Below are 19,748 nucleotides of genomic sequence, written 5' to 3'. Positions count from 1 at the left end.
GCAAATCCTGTCATCTCATTATTAAGAGGTTGATTATTCAGTTATGGCTTATCCTGATTGCTGCTTTTTCCCTCCCCCGCCAACCCCCACCCCGCCGCTTGTTTTGGCCCTTTTTCTACTCATTAGGAACTGTTCCAGAGCAACAAAGCTCAGTGTATTTGGCAGCGTATCGGCAACAAAATGAAATTTCTGCTAAAGGATTTAACTTTCTTAGTTGAATTTTCCATGACTCCCAATCAGATAAAGTTCATACTTTTTTTTTTTTTTTCCAATAGAGACAGGGTCTCTCTCTGTCACCCAGGCTGGAGTATAGTGGTGTGATCTTAGCTCACTGCAGCCTTAAACACCTGGGCTCAAGTGATCCTCCTACCTCAGACTCCCAAGTAACTGGGACTACAGGCATGCACCACCACATTCCGCTCATTTATTGTTTTTTATTTTTGTAGAGATGAGGTCTCACCATCTTGCCTAGGCTAGCCTTGAACTCCTGAACTCAAGCAATTATCCCACCTCAGCCTCCCAAAGTGCTGGGATTACAGGCATGAGCCACCATGCTCAGTGGTTTATACTCTTTATGGAATAGTGTTTCTTCATGGTCTAGCCTCTGTTGACATTTCCAGACATTATTCTACCTTGCTTCTGATGTGTGCTGTGCATTTCAGTCATAATCACAGCTAACAGTTATTAAATGCTTACTGTATCCCAGGCACTGTTCTAGGTGCTAATGTGTATTAAGTGATTTAACCCTCACAAAACCTCCATGAAGTAGAGATAGCTGTTATATCCAGTTTACAGAAAAGGAAGCTGAGACTGAGAGAGACTAAATAACTTCCCCAGGTTCACATAGACAACAAGTAATCCAGTCAGAATTCAAACCAGGCATCTTCGTTTCAGAGCTATGCTTCATCAAGTATGCCTATGTACTTAGTCCCCAAAATTCTGTTAGTTCCCTCACTTTCTGGCCTTCGTGTAGTTTCTTTCCACTGCTTAGAAAGCTCTTCCATTTTTCCCTCTAACTTTATGGTGATCTTTTAGGACTTAATTGAACTATTACCTCCTTCAATCACTTTTCTAGTCAGAGTTGAGCTTGTCTGCTCTGAGCTTTTGGATGCTCAGTACACTGCCTCCATCAGAGCATGGATGTTATCTTCCTTTCTTTCTGTCCCAAGAGTCCTGTAGAATCACCTAGCACCATGTCAGGCCCATAGGAGAAGATCAATAAACATTTGGGAATTGAATGTTCTTTTTCCTTTTTTTTTTTTTTTTTTTTTTTTTTGACAGAGTCTCACTCTGTCGCCCAGGCTGGAGTGCAGTGGCGCAATCTCAGCTCACTGCCACCTCCACTTCCCTGGTTCACACCATTCTCCTGCCTCAGCCTTCCTAGTAACTGGGACTACAGACACCTGCCACCATGCCTGGCTAATTTTTTTTGTATTTTTAGTAGAGACGGGGTTTCACTATGTTACCCAGGATGGTCTTGATTTCCTGACCTCATGATCCACCCACCTCAGCCTCCCGAAGTACTGGGATTACAGGCGTGTGCCCCCGCGCCCGACTGGGAATTGAATGTTCTTTGCATAGTTGTTAGGATCTTGGAGACCTGGGTTTAAAATCTAAATGCGATAGCTATTTGACATCTTAAGCAGCAGTTATAAAATCAGTACAATAGTATTATACTTCATATGGTTTTTATAAGAATCAAATGAAATATTGTATGTAAAATGCATAGTACACTACATATATTTATTGGGTATCATCTTTTCATAATAAAAAATATAAATGATTAGGCCAACATGCATTCATTCAAAAAATATTTGTTTAGTGCCTACTAAGAGCCATGAGTTAGGGAATATAGCAGTGAATAATGGGCAAAAGACTGCCCTCATGGAGTCTGGTGTATTCACAGGGTTGTGGGAGAATCAAATAAGATAGTATGAGTAGATTATTTTTTATTTTTTAAATAAAAGGATAGACATTTATTTCTCCATAATGATGTGAACCCAGACATATCTAAGAGTCAAAGTATAGATGAAAACATCTTCTTTCAGTCTCTGTTAGTCCTGTGATTGGACGTTGAGACCTGGGTAAAGGAGATTTCATAAAATACCTTTATTTTGTCAAATATCATAGTGACATTTGCACTGTCTATTTTTTAGGACTGATAAACCATCAGTTGTAAACAATTTCTGTGAAGTAAAACAATGCCAAAATACCTGTATTCATTAAGGTTGACAAAGAGATTATATACTCTTGGGAATAGATGTGAGTCAAACAGACCTATCTTCACTACCTTATGACCTGCCTCAACTGTGCTCTCAGTTCCATAAGCTTTAATATGTTTAGAGATTCAGAACTAAAAGTACCTCCTAACTTTAGTATACAGCTCATTCATAAATCTTATTTCTAGCAACTGGCTACATTACTTATGATTGGCACTGCACGAAAATGTTATGAATGCTACATTATTTATATAAAATGTAGCCTTGCATATAATCACCTAATAATTACCATCCCACATATTTTTAAACACCAATCCTTTGCTAGGAGGGATATATTTAGTAAACCAAATAAAATGAGAAATTCTCCTTAAACAGAAGTGTTTTGAGTTGCTCAGAGTAAAGGAAGTAAAGTATTACTTACATAACTTCAGGGTTTGCTGGCTTAAGAAAAAAAAAATAGTACTTACATTGCCTAATAATCCAGGATATTATACTTATTTTTGTACTACAGAGAGTAAATTAATTTTAAATTAATTTTTCTGAGTATCTTCTCACATAGTAACTATACAAACATATAAACTATATATAAACTATATACACATAAGGTGCCTGGCAGAAGAGAAAGGAAACAACATTTTTAGAAAAATGTTAAGGTAGTACTTTAAAGAAAAATATCAACTAATATGAAGTTCAGTGTCATTTTAAGTTTATCATTCTACTGCAAGAAATCAATAAAATTCATATTTGAAATATTTGTAATTTCACTTAGCATAATTTTAAATATAATATTTTTAGTTATTTTTAAAATGTAGATTTTTATCATTGCCTGGATTTAACAAATTTTATTTTTTAGTGCTTATTTTTAATATATTTGTTTCAATCCAAATGAGAATAAGACGGTTAAGCCAAGGAGCTGGGGAAATAACAGAGTGACACTTTCTTTGGTGTGTTTCACTATTATATACACATAAGTCATCATCATTCCAAAATTTGTCTCTGTATCTTTTTACTATACATGGTGCATATAGCCCCATTTTCCTCCCCAGATCTTTCCATTCCATTCTAAAATGAAGGCAGACTTACACTAAAACGATTTCTTCCTTTCCCCAGAGGGAAGTCAAAGTGAAAAGCAATGCCTTCTTTCCTTAACTGACACCAGATCAAACAAAATAATGTAAACCATAATGCTATTCATTTCTGACAAATGGAATGCACTCAATAAAAGGCAACTCTTGTTGTTGTGGTTGATGTTGTTGTTGTCATTACTGATCCAAGTACTTGTTTCTTTAGAGTCCAAAGACTTAGGAAGCCATGGGTTTCAGTCCTGTCAAAACTGACAACACTTTCCTGCTGGTTTAAAACTTATTTCAGTAGGGAGACTGGCTCCTATCTGAGAATAAAGGAAGTCTCTGGTCATGTGGCATCATGTACTCTTATAATTATATTAATTTTTAATACACATGTAAACTGTTCATTGATTTTTGGCATCTCTGACCAAAGTTAATAATTATGGTTATATTTACTTTTTAAAATTTACCCAGAATGATTTACCATAGGTTGAATGGTTTTAGACAAATCATTTAAAAGACACTGGAAAGAATGCCTAGGGTTAGCATCTGTTTCTCTTGCAAACAAAATTAATCAGCCATCTGTGTATTCATAATAAGAAATGTTTGTTCTTTACTTGTAAGAAACATTGTTTGGAACTTTGAACAGAACACTCTGCTACCATCCTCCGATTTCTCTCTAAGAAACCAACAAGCGTAGTAAATGACTTGGAATATATTCATTCTACTGGGTTAAATATCTGATAGCACTGCAAGTTGCTAGTTTACAGTTAGCCCTAATGACAAGTTTTGTGTTCCTTATTATTCTCAATCAAAAATACCTCTTGACTTCAGGAGTGTTCAGTAGTATCTGAATGTCCGTTGTCATGTATCACTCAAAAGATACATTTTTTATATTAGAAAATGAAGAACTTTGAAATTGCCTAGAATTATAAGTAAAGTGAGGCAAAGTGGTCCTATTTTATAATTAGGCAACTTTGAGGCATCTTAAAATCATCTAGGATAATCAGTTCTAATGATGCATCTCCCTACAATATCCATTACCTCTATAAAATATCTGGGGATAAGAGGCTCACAAACTTGCAAGACAACCTAATGCTTTTTTAAAAAAATTCTCACAGTGATCTACATCTATAACTTAACTTTTCAACTGGTTAAACGCTGAAGTAACTTTGTTTATTACTTTATTTTTTTCCCCTGCTTACATGCCCTTTCTCTCATCTTGTATGTATGACTTTTTAAAATCTGCTCTCTCTTCAGGTTTCTTTAGGTCTTTCAACTATTTTTGTTTTTACTGGGGAGGGTGCTATTCATCAGAATTTTGTTTTTAAAATTTGCCTTTCCTGTAAAGTCATATCCCCATTAGAGACCTGGCCATTGGTATACACCTGTGTCTTCTCTGAACATTTTTGAAAATTTGTATCCCAAAGTCTCAGATGAGTATCATTTGTATTGATGATCTCTAAAATGGCACCATCTTATGACTCCAGGGTTCTCATCATTCATGTGGAAAGTACACTACCAGATAATCTATCCCATAGGTATGGAACAGAAAGGCTCACGGAAAATTAAAACAAATATAAAAACACTTAGAAGCCAAGGGTAAGAAATGGGATAAGATAATACACTTAGGATGAGGCACAAGCAACTTAGAAGAACCACATCAGCCACAGTATGGATCTCTTGCTCTCGCTCTCTCTCTCTCCCCTCTTTCCTTCCCTCCTCTTCTCTTTCTCTCTCTGTCTCTCTTTCTCCCTTTCTCTTTCCCTCTCTCTTCCTCCCTCTTCCTCCCTTTCTCCTTCTATGAGGATTTTGCCCTTGTAATGGTTCCTTTGACATATTGAGCCCCACTAACGCAGATAAATGGTGAGAGATAGTTGGGACAAAAAAGACTTAAAGGACAAGCTGAGGAACATGAACCTATATCCTATATGTACCTCCCTGTAAGCACCCAGCATAGGGCATGAACCTAGTAGACACAAAATACATTATTTTAGTGAGTTTTGTGGCCATGAAGAAAATCTTCTTAGATAGGGTAATTTTTAAAATGTACTTAATTATCTTTTACTATAAGCAAGAAAATAATAAATATGTGATTACATAATTTGAAGAAAATATTATTTGAAAAAAAAGGAAAAATGCTTTGGCACTAAATTCAAGATTGACTTTACTTTTTAAATACCATTCTCTCAACCAGGCCTTCCACAGAAATGACTGTAGTCTGTCTTAAGCCAAAACATCTCTCCCACCACATTTATAACTTTAAGGGCAATATCTTTGTATTATGATCGTGATCCAGCTTCTTCTCACTAATTTCTTTTCTGATTACCACTAAAGGTAACTTCCCCTCCTCAGAACCTCTCAGGTATTTACATTACATCTCTCTTCTCTGGAATTTTTTTAAAACTTTTGCTGGCATTATAATTATTTATATAGTACATTCCATCACATTGCATTGTTTTGTTTTTCTTTTTCTTATTTATTTATTTGTTTATTTCTGAGACAGGGTCTCACTCTGTTGCCCAGGCTAGAGTGCAGTGGCATGATCATGGCTCACTGCATGCTCGAACTCCTGGGCTCAAGCGATTCTCTCACCTCAGCTTCCCAAGTAGCTGAGCCTACAGATGTTCACAATACCATGCCCTGGTAACTTTTCTTTCTTTTTTCTTTTTTTTTTTTTTTTTTTTACAGATGGGGTGTCACTGTGTCACCCAGACTGGTCTCAAACTCCTGGGCTCAAGTAATCCTCCCACCTTAGCCTCTACCAAAGTGCTGGAGTTACAGGGATGAGCCACCACACCTGGTCTCATCTTTTTCATTTAATTTTAAGCTTCTTAAAAACAAGAACAATATTTTATTTATATCTATATTTTTAAAGGGTTTCCCATTGTACCTTCCTTATGCATAGATGATATTCAATAAATATTTGTTGAATACATGGAGAAACTATTGAATTACCAAATTTAATATCCTAAGAATAAACTCAGAAAGTAACAGTCATTCCTAGAAGAGAAGTCAACAAACTTTTTCTGTAAATATGAATACATATTTCTGTAAATATTCATATAAATATGAATAAATTTTAGTATTTTCAGGAAGCAAACTCAAGGGTATTGCTTGCGAACTTACGTAAGAAGAGAGAAATTGTTCACAAAATTTTTATTCATATAATTTAAATATAATTAAGTAAAAATTTTGTAATGCAAGACTAGTAATGAGAAAAGTGGCATGCTTTGTATAGAATAACACTTAGCTCATAAAATCTGCTTTCTCTGTGGGTTTCTTTAGGTTTTCAGCTGTTTTTATTTTATTGGGGAGGGTGCTATTCATCAGAATTTTGTTTTTAAAGCTTGCTTTTCCTGTAAAGCGAGCTTATTACAGTTCCCTGTTGTCAAAATTTTCTGCATTTGTTAATGCTGTTAATGTTGACCTGTAATGAGACTTTGCATATTTCACATATTTCGTCTTTGAAAATGAGAGATGCTGCCAAATGCTACAATTCATGAGCATATGATTTTGATTGAATATACTGATTGCTTGAAAAGAATATCCAGAATTCTATTAGGTTCTTCTCCTGATTTTGCCTTTTCACATGTCATTTCCTTGTAGATTAATCATTTTCAATTGTAAGTTAGGTGGAAATTCCTCAAGTGCACAGTCACATGGATTTTGAATTATGGAAATTTATGGCATCTAGGTCTAAGATATGCTATTGAAACTATTTGAGTTCAGAAATCTACCCACCATAAGCTTTCCAAATTTATCCAGTAATTCTTTTTGTGATCCATAGCTGTCAGTTTTATTGCATCCTAGCAGAATCCACAGAAGATTGTACTGATTTAGTGTTTTTTTACCTTTTTTAAAATATTCTCACTTGCAGTCACCCCACAGACTATTTATACAATTCTTCCATCTCAGCATTCACTGCTTTTCAGACTCAGCACTGACTCCGTGAATGAACAACTGAGCAGTATTGCTAATTTCTATTGACTCATCAAGAACCAACAGGCCATGCTGGTGGGGAGAGAAGAAAAAAAGAAAGAACCTTGTTTTTTAACTGATTGTTGATGCTGCACCAGTGTCCTCAACATTTCAAGCAGCTATTCTTGCCAAAAAGCTAACAATCTTAAATAAATGTATTTTTGCTATAGATTTAATTAAGTCATCAATAAGGGATTTTCCTTATTGGGCTAATGAATGAAGTGAACACTCAGAAACTTACCTCAGTTGCAGCCTCATTTTCATTTTGTTGTGAAGAGATCTGCTGTGAAAAAATACTCCATGTTACATTTTCTAATTTTTCTGACTGTTGCATTCCTGTGAGGTAGAAATATTATATTGTGTGCCTAGTCTGATAATGTTGATGTCTACTTTATAATTTTTAAGCATAGCTATAATAATATTACATAGTAAATTCAAGGCTTTGACATCTAATTTGATAAGAAAATAATTCATTTTCCATGGTGCCTTAAAAAAACACAATATTCGAAGTCCACTTTTCTCTTCTTGTTTTGATATGATAGCATGCACTGGTAATAAGTAAAATAAAGTGTCACAGTAATATATGTTCCACTTGAAACACTATCATATTATAACTGCATCACTGCAATTTGTAGTACACCAAGCAACAGTGCAAAGCAATGGAAGTGCCATATAAGATCTCTACCATGACACAAAATCCCTTCAAAAAAATCAATGAATCCAGGAGTTAGTTTTTTGGAAAAAAAAATAATGAAATAGATCGTTAGCTAGTCTAATAAAGAAGAAAAGATAGAAGAATCAAATAGACACAATAAAAATGATAAAGGAGATATCACCACTAACCCCACAAAAATGCAAACAACCATCAGAGAATGCTATAAACACCTCTATGCAAATAAACAGGACAATCAAGAAGAAATGGGCACATTCCTTGACACATACATCCTCCCAAGACTGAACCAGTTAAGAGTTGAATCCCTGAATAGACCAATAATGAGTTCTGAAATTGAGGCAGTAATAAATAGCCTACCAACCAAAAATAAACCCAGAACTAGATGAATTCATAGTTGAATTCTACAAGAGGTACAAAGAGGGGCTGGTACCATTTCTTCTGAAACCATGTCAAACAATTGAAAAGGAGAGACTCCTCCCTAACTCATTTTATGAGGCCAGCATCATGCTGATACCAAAACCTGGCAGAGATATAACAAAAAAAGAAAACTTAAGGCCAATATTCCTGATGAACATCAATGCAAAATCCTCAATAAAATACTAGCAAACCACATCCAGCAGTACATCAAAAAGCTTATCCACCATGCTCAAGTTGGCTTCACCCCTGGGATGCAAGGCTGGTTCAACACACACAAATCAATAAATGTAATTCATCACTTAAACAGAACTAAAGACAAAAACCACATGATTATCTCAGTAGATGCAGAAAAGGCCTTCAATAAAATTCAACATCCCCTCATATTAAAAACTCTCAATAAACTAGGTATTGACAACATACCTCAAAATAATAAGAGCCTTTTATGACAAACCCACAGCTCATATCATACTGAATGGGCAAAAGCTGGAAGCATTCCCCTTGAAAACTGGCACAAGGCAAGGATACCCCCTCTCATCCCTCCTATTCAACACAGTATTGGAAGTTCTGTCCAGGGCAAACAGGCAAGAGAAAGGCTATTCAAATAGGAAGAGAGGAAATCAAATTGTCTCTGTTTGCAGATGACATGATCCTATATCTAGAAGACCCTTTCTTCTCAGCCCAAAAGCTTCTTAAGCTGATAAGCAACTTCAGCAAAGTCTCAGGATACAAAATCAATGTTCAGAAACCACAAGCATTCCCACACACCAACAGCAGACAAGCAGAGAACCAAATCATGGGTGAACTCCCATTCACAATTGCTACAAAGAGAATAAAATACCTAGGAATATAGCTAACAAGGGAAATAAAGGACCTTTTCAAGGAGAACTACAAAACACTGCTCAAGGAAATCAGAGAGGACACAAATGGAAAAACATTCCATGCTCGTGCATAGGAAGAATTAATATCGTGAAAATGACCATACTGCCCAAAGTAATTTATATATTCAATACTATTCCCATAAAACTACCATTGACATTCTTCAAAGAATTAGAAATAACTATTTTTTAAAGTTCATATGTAGCCAAAAAAAAGAGCCCATATAGCTAAGACAATCTGAAGCAAAAAGAACAAATCTGGAAGCATCACTCTGCCTGACTTCAAACTATATTACAAAGCTACAATAACCAAAGCAGCATGGTACTGATACAAAAACAGACACATAGACCAATGGACCAGAATAGAGAACTCAGAGATAAGACCACACACCTACAACCATCTGATCTTTGACAAGCCTGACAAAAACAAGCAATGTGGAAAGGATTCCCTCTTTAATAAATGGTGCTGGGAGAACTGGCTAGCCATATGCAGAAAATTGAAACTGGACCCTTTCCTTATACCTTATACAAAGATTAACTCATGATGGATTAAAGACTTAAATGTAAAACCCAAAACTGTAAAAATCCTAGAAGAAAATCTAGGCAATACCATTCAGGACATAGGCTGGGCAATGACTTCATGATGAAAACATCAAAAGCAATTACAGCAAAAGCAAAAATTGACAAATGGGATCTAATTAAACTAAAGAGCTTCTGCACAGCAAAAGAAACTATCATCAGAGTGAACAGACAACCTACAGAAGGGGAGAAAATGTTTTGCAATCTATCCATCTGACAAATATGTAATATCCAGAATCTACAAGTAGCTTAAGCAAATATACAAGTAAAAAACAACTGCATTAAAAAGTGGACAAAGGGTTGGGCATGGTGGCTCACGCCTATAATCCCAGCACTTTGGGAGGCCGAGACGGGTGGATGATGAGGTCAGGAGATTCAGACCATCCTGGCTAACACCATGAAACCCTGTCTCTACTAAAAACACAAAAGTATTAGCTGGGCATAGTGGCGGGCGCCTGTAGTCCCAGCTACTTGGGAAGCTGAGGCAGGAGAATGGCGTGAACCTGGGAGGCGGAGCTTGCAGTGAGCCGAGATCACGCCCCTCCCCTCCAGCCTGGGCGACTGAGTGAGAATCCATCTCCAAAAAAATTAAATTAAAGTAAAGTAAATTAAATTAAAAAATAAAAAGTGGGTGGACATGAACAGACACTTCATAAAAGAAGACCTTCACGCAGCCAACAAACGTATCAAAAAATAGCTCAACATCATTGATTATTAGAGAAATGCAAATCAAAACCACAATGAGATACCATCTCACACCAGTCAGAATGGCAATTATTAAAAAGTCAGGAAACAACAGATACTTGCGAGGCTGCAGAGAAATAGGAACATTTTACACTGTTGGTGAGAATGTAAATTAGTCCAACCATTGTGGAAGATAGTGTGGTGATTCCTTGAAGACCGTGAGGAACCAAAGTCCAGGAATACCAGAAATACCGTTTTACCCAGCAGTCCCATTACTGGGTATATACCCAAAGCAATATATATCATTCTGTTATAAAGATACATGCACGTGTATGTTCATTGCAGCACTATTCACAATAGCAAAGGCATGGAATCAACCCAGATGCCCATCAATGATAGACTGGGTAAAGAAAATGTGGTACATATACAGCATGGAATACTATGTAGCCATAAAAAGGAATGAGATCATGTCCTTTGCAGGGATATGGATGGAGCTGGAAGCCATTATCCTCAGCAAACTAATGCAGAAACAGAAAATCAAACATCTCATGTTCTCATAAGTGGGAGCTGAACAATGTGAACACATGGACACAGGGAGGGGAACAACATCCACTGGGGCCTGTTGGTGGAGGTGGGACAGAGCGGGATGGAGAGCATTAGGAAAAATAGCTAATGCATGCTGGGCTTAAAACCCAGGCAATGGGTTGATAGCTGGAGCAAATCACCATGGCACACGTTTACCTACGTAACAAACCTGCACATCCTGCACATGTACCCTAGAACTTAAAATGAAATTTAAAAAAACTCTGTCATAACTACTCAGCTCTGCTATTGTTGTGCAAATGCAGCCCTAAATAGTATGTAAATGAATGAGCATGACTGTCCAGTAAAACTTTATATATACTGAAATTTTAATTTCATAGAATTTTCCATGTCTTTAAATATTATTCTTCTTTTCAATGTTTAAAAATGTAAAAACTGTTCTTAGTTCATGAGATCTACAAAAACAGGTGATGGATTGAATTTAGTTTGCAAAGTATAGTTTGCCAACCTGATTTAGGATTTGGTTTTAAGGATATACTGTTTGCTTGCTTAACTTTATTTCCAGTTAAACTATTTTTAGCAAATTTTCTGGAATCATGTGTGGTTGAGGAATAGAATTTTCTTCTTAAGGAGACTTTCATAAGTTATTAGAGTTGTCATGTACACCACAGTATAATGCAAAGGTTAAAACACAACAAACATACTTCATACCTAAGCTATGTAAGTAAGAAGGTAGTGGTGAACTTTGTATTGCTTCAGTGTTTTCATTTTAAAAAACCAAGATCATTGCATGAATGATAGAAATTTCAAGTGAGTGGTGAGAGTTCCTAAAATAGTATTTAAACATTTCATCTTTTAGGAAAGAAGCCCAGGATAACTCCTAGGCAGTATGTTAACAGCAGCCTTTCAGGACACAACTCTTCCCACATTTTATTGAGCCTCTAAGCTGACTTTTTAGAAGCTTTCCCAGTTTTCATTTCTTATCTGTGTTATTTAGGGCATCAGAGGCAGCCCAGGAAGAACAGGACTTGCTGGGGCTCCAGGTCCTCCAGGAGTAAAGGGTTCATCAGGCTTGCCAGGAAGCCCAGGAATTCAAGGCCCAAAGGTACTTTAATATTTTGTTCCGATGGGTGAGCAGTATTGGCCATCCTTTCTGGCCCTGAGTTCATTGGCTAGATCACAGGATGGTAAGATTAATAGTTTTTAATAGAATTTGGCTAATAGTAAAAGCACATTAGGAAAAGAGAAAGTATGTGGCTTTGACATATCCATCTCCCGTGATAGCCACAGTACCTGTAATTTGGCATAACAACTCTTTGACCCAGGACTAGTGATGCTTTACAAAATGCTACATCTTTGACTCATTTTGGTTCTTTCTCCTTCTCTGTCATCTATCTTCTTCTCCAAAACAGAGAAATCTTATTTACTTCCAGATAAATACTTTCTCAAATACAATTCATATTCCTCTGACTCTGAACCTAACCAACCAATTAATTAATCTGATAACTGTACAGACTGTTTCTTAGAGTTAATGTGACAGTAACTAAGTCTTACATTGCATTTATTGTGTGGAGTTTGTCACATGTCAATAGACTTTCCAGACAAAACCTCTTTTAGAAATATCTCATGCAGGATTGACCCAGACAACAGAAATTAGTCCAACATCTAAAGCTCTTTCATAAATGCCTAAGACTAAGACATTGGCACCTTTACCATTATTACCTCTTAATCTGATTTTCACAGTTCCACTTCTAAAGAATTTTCAGATTTCTGACCCATGTGGGTAAACTGAAAATCATGACCCACTTGCTTACTGTTTACAATATTAGTCTTCTGTTAATGTTTATACCATGAATATTCCTTTGTACTAAATCCAAAGCAGCTAAGCAAATGCTAAAGCCAGTAAAAGAAATAAAGATCCCTACCTTTTGGCTTGAATTTGCAATAAGAAGGATCCATATTTGTCAAGCCCCAAAGTTGTATAGCTTTGTTTCAAGACAGTGAGAGATAATTTGTTAATCTTAAAGAATCTTTGGCCAAAGTCTACCAAACATCATTTTTCATTAACCTATCTCTAAAGTCCACCTGATTCCTAAATTTACTTTTAGAAATGGTGTGAAAGATATTTCAACTCTCATTTCAAAAATAAAAATCAGTGAAAAAGATTTGACTTTTAAAACTTCAATAATGTTGATTAAGTGTGTACTTAAAGTGACTTTTAGGGGATAAAGACAGTTCATATCAAAGGAACCTAGGGAGACAGATAATGGAAACTTTTTATTGATGGAATTAAAAAGATAATCGTGGCTAAAACCAGAGTTTACACTTCGGGAGACTACTCTTTTTCTAGTATTAGATAGCTGAATCATCTCTGGATGGTAAGGAAAACACAGAAAAATGATATCAATTCAAAATACAAGTTCTGGCCGGCACAGTGGCTCACACTTGTAATTCTACCACTTTGGAAGGCCAGTGCAGGAGGATCACTTAAGGCTAGTAGTTCAAGACCAGCCTGGACTACACAGTGAGATCCTGTCTCTGCAAAAAATAAAAAATTAGCTAGGTGCAATGATGTGTGCCTGTAGTCCCAGTTACTCAGGAGACTGAGTTGGGAGGATCGCTTCAGCCCGGGGGTTTAAGGCTACACTACTAAGCCATGATCACACCACTGCACTACAGCCTGGGCAACAGAGCAAGACCCCATCTCTAATAAAAATAAAATAAATACATAAACAAAAATATAAGTTCCATCACATCTAAGCATACCCACACATACCACACCCTCACTATCCTCTCTCAAGTCTTACTATCCTCCTAGTTTTATAGGTTCCCCCTTCCCTCTTCTTTCCACACATCACCACAATCTCTGCAATTTCCGTTTCCCACTGCTGCACTTCTGGTTCATTGTAATTAAATACTACTTGTGTGGAAAATATTGGTGAACAAGATGAACATGCAAAATTTGATTTCCCCAGTGCCTTGTATTATGCCTAAGGATGGGCCTGTATTTGGGCTTCATTCAAAAGCCAATATGTTTATATGTTCTGAAGTGAATATCACTTTTCTATGTTCTATCCGTAGGGTGAACAAGGGCTACCTGGTCAACCTGGAATTCAAGGTACAAGAGGTCACCGAGGAGCACAAGGTGATCAAGGACCATGTGGAGAGCCTGGCCTGAAAGGGCAGCCTGTATGTACCACCTCAGAAATTCACCAAGCACTTATTCTACAGAACAGGCTACCATTGTACAATAATTATTATCATGTCAATTCACTTTGCAGGGAGAATATGGTGTTCAAGGTTTGACAGGTTTCCAAGGATTCCCAGGCCCTAAAGTATGTTTATATACTTTCTTCTAGTCTTCTAACTATCTAGAAATAAAAGAGCTGTTGAAATATCAATACGGTCTCTAACTTGAGCTTTTTTAAATGTGTAAAATTTCAGTAGGTACATATTTATATATTCGAGTTTTGAATATATCTGTTTTTAAAATTATGTAACTATACATTTTCCCAGAAATTTTAGTATATGATATGCTTTTGTTTTCTTTCATCCCTTTTACCAAGCAGTTTATTATGAAAATTTTCAAACATACAGCAATGTTGAGAAATTTTTATAGTAAATGCCTATACCCATTACCTAAATTTTACCATTAACATTTTATCCTACTGGCATTATCGTGCTTTTCCATCTATGTATCCCTCTCTCCCTTCGTTGGTGTATTTCTAAGTAAATTGTAGGCCTCAGCACACTTCTTTCTGAATACTTCAGCATGCGCAACAGTATTATATTCCATTTTTAAAAAAGCAATTCTTGATAGATTGATATAATTTTGTAAAATGTTCATATAGAGCTACGAATTTTGTCTTTTTGTTTCTTATTGTATGTCTAGGGTCCTGAAGGGGATGCTGGCATTGTTGGGATATCAGGTCCTAAAGGTCCTATTGGACAGAGAGTAAGTGTCAAGTCATTCTGCCTACCCAGAAACTATAGTTCTTTGCTCACTGTAGGGCTTAAGAGCTCTAAATGTAATGTGCTACAAGTAAATAACTTAATAAAATGACTTTTAAGATAGAAACTCATAAGGGCACATGCAGAATTCAGTCTTTTGCAGTTCATATATTAATTTGAGCAAGATACCTCATAGACCACCCATACTTCCCAGTCTTACTTAAAAAAAAAAAAAAAAAAAAAAAGAAGAATCTTCAGAATTACTGTGAAGACTGGATAATGTATTTATTAACTCATGCCAGGAACAAAAACATACAGCAATTTCATGTTATAAGCATTAATACAACCAGAGACCACCTCCATGCACCACCTGGAAGAAGCTTGTGTATGACCAGAGCTCTTCAGACCAGACTGAAAATATTTCCCAATAGCTGTGTTTTCCCAGCTCAGGGGCAGGTATCCCAAGAGAGTGATGAGGAACCGCTTAAATAGTTGCAAAAAACAGGGTCTGAGGAACTCCAATTAGCAGTGAGTGCTTGTAATTGCAAATTGTAGAGAATATAAATAGGACAAATAAGCCACCAGTGGTTACTGATTATTGTTTTTAGTTTTTTGTTTTGTTTTATTTTAGTTTTTATTAACCAAAACTTTCTAATTGATGAGGTGTTCTATAAAACTGAAAAAAAAAAGAAACTGAAGAGAAAAAAAATCAAAAACTTCAAGTAATGGTTTGGCTGTGGTAGTAGCATCTCTATGACTCATAGCAGCTGCAGGGGCAAGTGTAGAAAGAGCAGAGAAAGGAAGAAGGGAAGCAGTTCAGATGCAGGAGAAAGGTATCTTAAATGACTATTCAATGAAAGTCAAACTTTTAAAATCCTTCACTACTTTCCTAACTCTTACAGTAAGTTGTTTTCAATAATGCAAAAAAGGCCAGACACGGTGGCTCACACCTGTAATCTCAGCACTTTGGGAGGCCGAGGCGGGTGGATTGCTTGAGGTCAGGAGTTCGAGACCAGCCTGATAAATATGGTGAAACCCCGTCTCTAATAAAAATACAAAAAATTTAGCTGGGCGTGGTGGCACATGCCTGTAATCCCAGCTGCTCAGAAGGCTGAGGCAGGAGAATCACTTGAACCCAGGATGCGAAGGTTGCAGTGAGCTGACACCACTGCACTCCAGCCTGGGCAACAACAGACTCCGTCTCAATAAAAACAATCAAAACATAATGCAAAGAGGAGTATTGTCATAGTAATTGTTTAAAGACCTTTCTGAATATTTCTTCAACTATAAATGTATTAGCTATTTTCATGATTTCTGAAGAACCAAGGAAGCTGAAGTTTGTAGGAAAAAACTAAAATGGGCATTTTGTATTCACTGAGAAATTATAGACTCTGTTCCTACTTTGGGAGGAATTGATCAGAAATTCACCTTATTCAAGGTTATCCTCATAATCAAATAACAGCTTAAAGTTTTAAAAGCACTTTTCATATTTAATTCTCACAATGTCCCTATGAAGTAGATGTTCTTATTCCTGTTTTACAAATGAAGAACTGAAGTTTAGTTGGTCACATATGCTTCCCTCTGGTTCCTTACTGTACTTTTTCTCTATTTCACGCTTCATGTTACCCAAACATCTGCTCTTTCAACATCTGCACAGAAATTTATTCAAAACCTTGTTCATCATTCTATTCTTTTTTATATAGTTTTATTTGTTATATAATGACATACGTGTAAAATGCATCATTGAAGTTATCACCACATAAAAATCATAATGCTAATTCATCAGTTTTTTAGAAATTATACAGATGTAACTCTCCTGATAGGAGACTTTAATAATATGCAAAATTGAGTCACATACTGTTAACCAAGATTATTATAGTTTATGCTAATGCTATAAGATTTTATATTAAAAAGGATAATTATGTAGACATGGCTCTTTTACCATTGTACAAAAGATTCTCTGGAGTTTTTTTTTTTTTTAATTATACTAACAGTGAGACTGTTTTTCTTTTACTTCAACAGGGAAACACTGGTCCCCTTGGCAGAGAAGGTATAATAGGCCCAACAGGTAGAACTGTAAGTTTATCATAATATAAGTCTTTTGTACTCTTTTTTTTCTTTAATCCTGTTTCTAGAATAATCTACAAAGAATTAGGGTATTTGAGAAGCAATTGGAAAAAATAGACATACATTTTCTTCTGGAAGATGATTTCTGAGAAGTTAGGGACCATATGTGTAATGAAGACAGTGTAAGTAAGTAGGTAGGCATTTATAATTGGAGTTAAGAAAAGAAAATAGAACTGAGTCAGGAAGGGGAGAGCGTCATAAACACTTGAGCAATAAAAATAAATTATTCTTCTGAAGGAAAGAACATAGATAGCAAAAGGTGTGCAGACATCCAAGATTTGAGTTTTTGGAAGTACCCACTATAAAGGAAGGAAAGAATCGTTCGAGAGAATAGCTTTCAAGAAAGGAGTAGTCAAAAGTAATCTTTGAGAGAATAAGTTGCAGTAGAAGATAGAGTACAGGTTACAATGATGAAGGAAGTAGAGGAAAATATTTAATAATAATGTTCCTTAAATTCTTACAACAAACTTTTGCAGTAGATATTATTTTCATTTAACAGATGAGGAAACAGATGAGGTTTATGGATTCGTCTAGTCATTCAAGGTGATAGACCTGGTGAATTACATAGCTAGTGTTTCTTACTTCAAGACCAGCGCTCTTTCCACTCCATTCAAGCTGTGTCTGGAGAGGAAATTGAGATATTACATGCCAGTGCCTTAAGAAATTTGGCTATGAAATAAAACAGAGAAATGAGACAATGATTGGGCAAGTGATGTTGGGAAAGTTTTCCAACACTGATAATAGTATTAACAAACAAGGAGGACAGTAGAAAGGGTCAAACTGAGACTTAGAGAGGAAAGATTCATTCTATCTAGGGAATTGATATTTTGAATTATTTGGAAGTTATTTATAGACACAGACAATTTAAAAATATAAAAATAGAATGCTTCAAATGTTTAATACCACTATTCTCTTTGATAAATTTAGAGAAGAAACCACCAAAGTTACTGGATATGTAAACAAAAGAAGTAAAATGTATAACTCAGTATTTCTCTAGACTTTCAACATTTGCCACTCAGAGCTATATAAGATTGTAAGTGGGAGAATTCTCATATTTCAGTGAGTGGTTCTTCAGCAAGCTAAGGGACACATACTGTTCTGATTACAGAATGATTGTTCCCCTCTGTCAAAACTATGATGTATTAATTGGTTAAGGAAAATGTAATTTTAAAATTACTTAATTAAAATATCTTACTGTGTTTTGTTTATGGATAGTTCTTAAAGACCCTTATAGTATTCAGCATGTACACCAATTTTTCCATATTAAGTTTTTTCCATTCTGAGAAGAAAAGTTCATTATGAAAGAATAAACATTTGAGATTGGAGAAAACATTGTGAAAAAAAATACTGGTGAGGGGTGATGGGCTTGCTTTTCTGATAAGAAAACAATACTACAAAGTCATTGTAAATGAAACTATATGGTAGTACAAAGAAATAAACAGATTGGTGTAACAGACTGAAGCCCAGAATTTGATCTTAAGTATATATAGGAATTTACTTATAACAAAAATGGCATATAATTGAGGAAGAATTGGCGCAAATAATAGGAACCCTGAACCAAACTACTTTTAGCAATAAGAAAATTTGTATCACGTTATAGGAAGGGCTTCAGAATTGGTTAATTTGGTGACTCAATTATCTTATCCAAGACCAGGTTCTTATGTCTTTCTTATATCTCTATGTCTCTACCCTGATATCCTGAATGTTGGCTTCATAATTAGGCGTATAGCAAGATGACTACAGTTTCTCAAGAACCACATCCAGATATAATTATCCAAAGGAAAAAAGTGGCATAAAGTACTATCATGGCAAAAATAAGAATTTTTTTAGAAGTCTCCGATTACATTTTTTTCATATCTTTAGCATTCAGCCAGATGCTTAGTCCTATGTCAGTGACAGGGAAGAGAGATGGAATTACTTTGAGTATCTCCCTGCTGTAAGAAATTGGAACACAGCCTGGGCAAGACAGTGAGACCCCCATCATAGAAAAATAAATTAGCTGTGTGTGGTGGTACATGCCTATAGCCCTAGCTACTTAGGCTAAGACGGGAGGATTGCTTGAGCCCAGGAGTTCCAGGCTACAGTGAGCTGATTGCACCCACTGCACTCAAGCCTGGGCAAACAGAGTGAGACCCCATCTCTTTAAAAAAGAAAAAAAGAAGAAAGAAGAATTGGAATCCCATTTGCCAAAATTATTTTAATCCTAGATGAACTGTTAAAGACTTTAATGTAAAAAATAAAATAATAAAAAGCTTAGAAGAGGCCATGCACAGTGTCTCACGCTTGTAATCCCACCACTTTGGGAGGCCGAGGTGGGCAGATCGCCTGAGGTCAGGAGTTCAAGACCAGCCTGGCCAACATGGTGAAACTTCATCTCTACTAAAAATACAAAATTAGCTGGGTGTGGTGGTACATGCGTGTAATCCCAGCTACCTGGGAGGCTGAGGCAGGAGAATCTCTTGAAACTGGGAGACAGATGTTGCAGTGAGCCAAGATCATGCCATTGCACTCCAGCCTGGGCAATAAGCGTGAAACTCCATCTCAAAAAAAAAAAAAAAATTGAAGAATAATCGAGAAAACTAACATGTAGCTTAAGGATTGGGGAGACCTATAAAAGAACAGAAAGTATATT

The 19,748-nt window shown here is 36.0% G+C and overlaps 1 protein-coding gene across 1 annotated transcript in view; it reads left to right on the top strand.

Annotated features, from left to right (window-relative positions):
- Nucleotides 1-19,748, top strand: part of COL24A1 (collagen type XXIV alpha 1 chain) — a 392,112-nt gene that overhangs the window by 331,724 nt on the left and 40,640 nt on the right. Inside the window, exons 48-52 of the mRNA XM_025390892.1 lie at nt 12,036-12,143; nt 14,120-14,227; nt 14,320-14,373; nt 14,931-14,993; nt 17,012-17,065. Of these exons, the coding sequence (XP_025246677.1) occupies nt 12,036-12,143; nt 14,120-14,227; nt 14,320-14,373; nt 14,931-14,993; nt 17,012-17,065 (387 nt within the window). The remainder of the gene's footprint in view (nt 1-12,035; nt 12,144-14,119; nt 14,228-14,319; nt 14,374-14,930; nt 14,994-17,011; nt 17,066-19,748) is intronic.

The sequence above is a fragment of the Theropithecus gelada genome, chromosome 1, assembly GCF_003255815.1.
Source record: "Theropithecus gelada isolate Dixy chromosome 1, Tgel_1.0, whole genome shotgun sequence".
NCBI lineage: Eukaryota > Metazoa > Chordata > Mammalia > Primates > Cercopithecidae > Theropithecus > Theropithecus gelada.
Note: the sequence above shows the minus strand (reverse complement) of the source record. Positions and strands in the feature narration are given on the sequence as shown.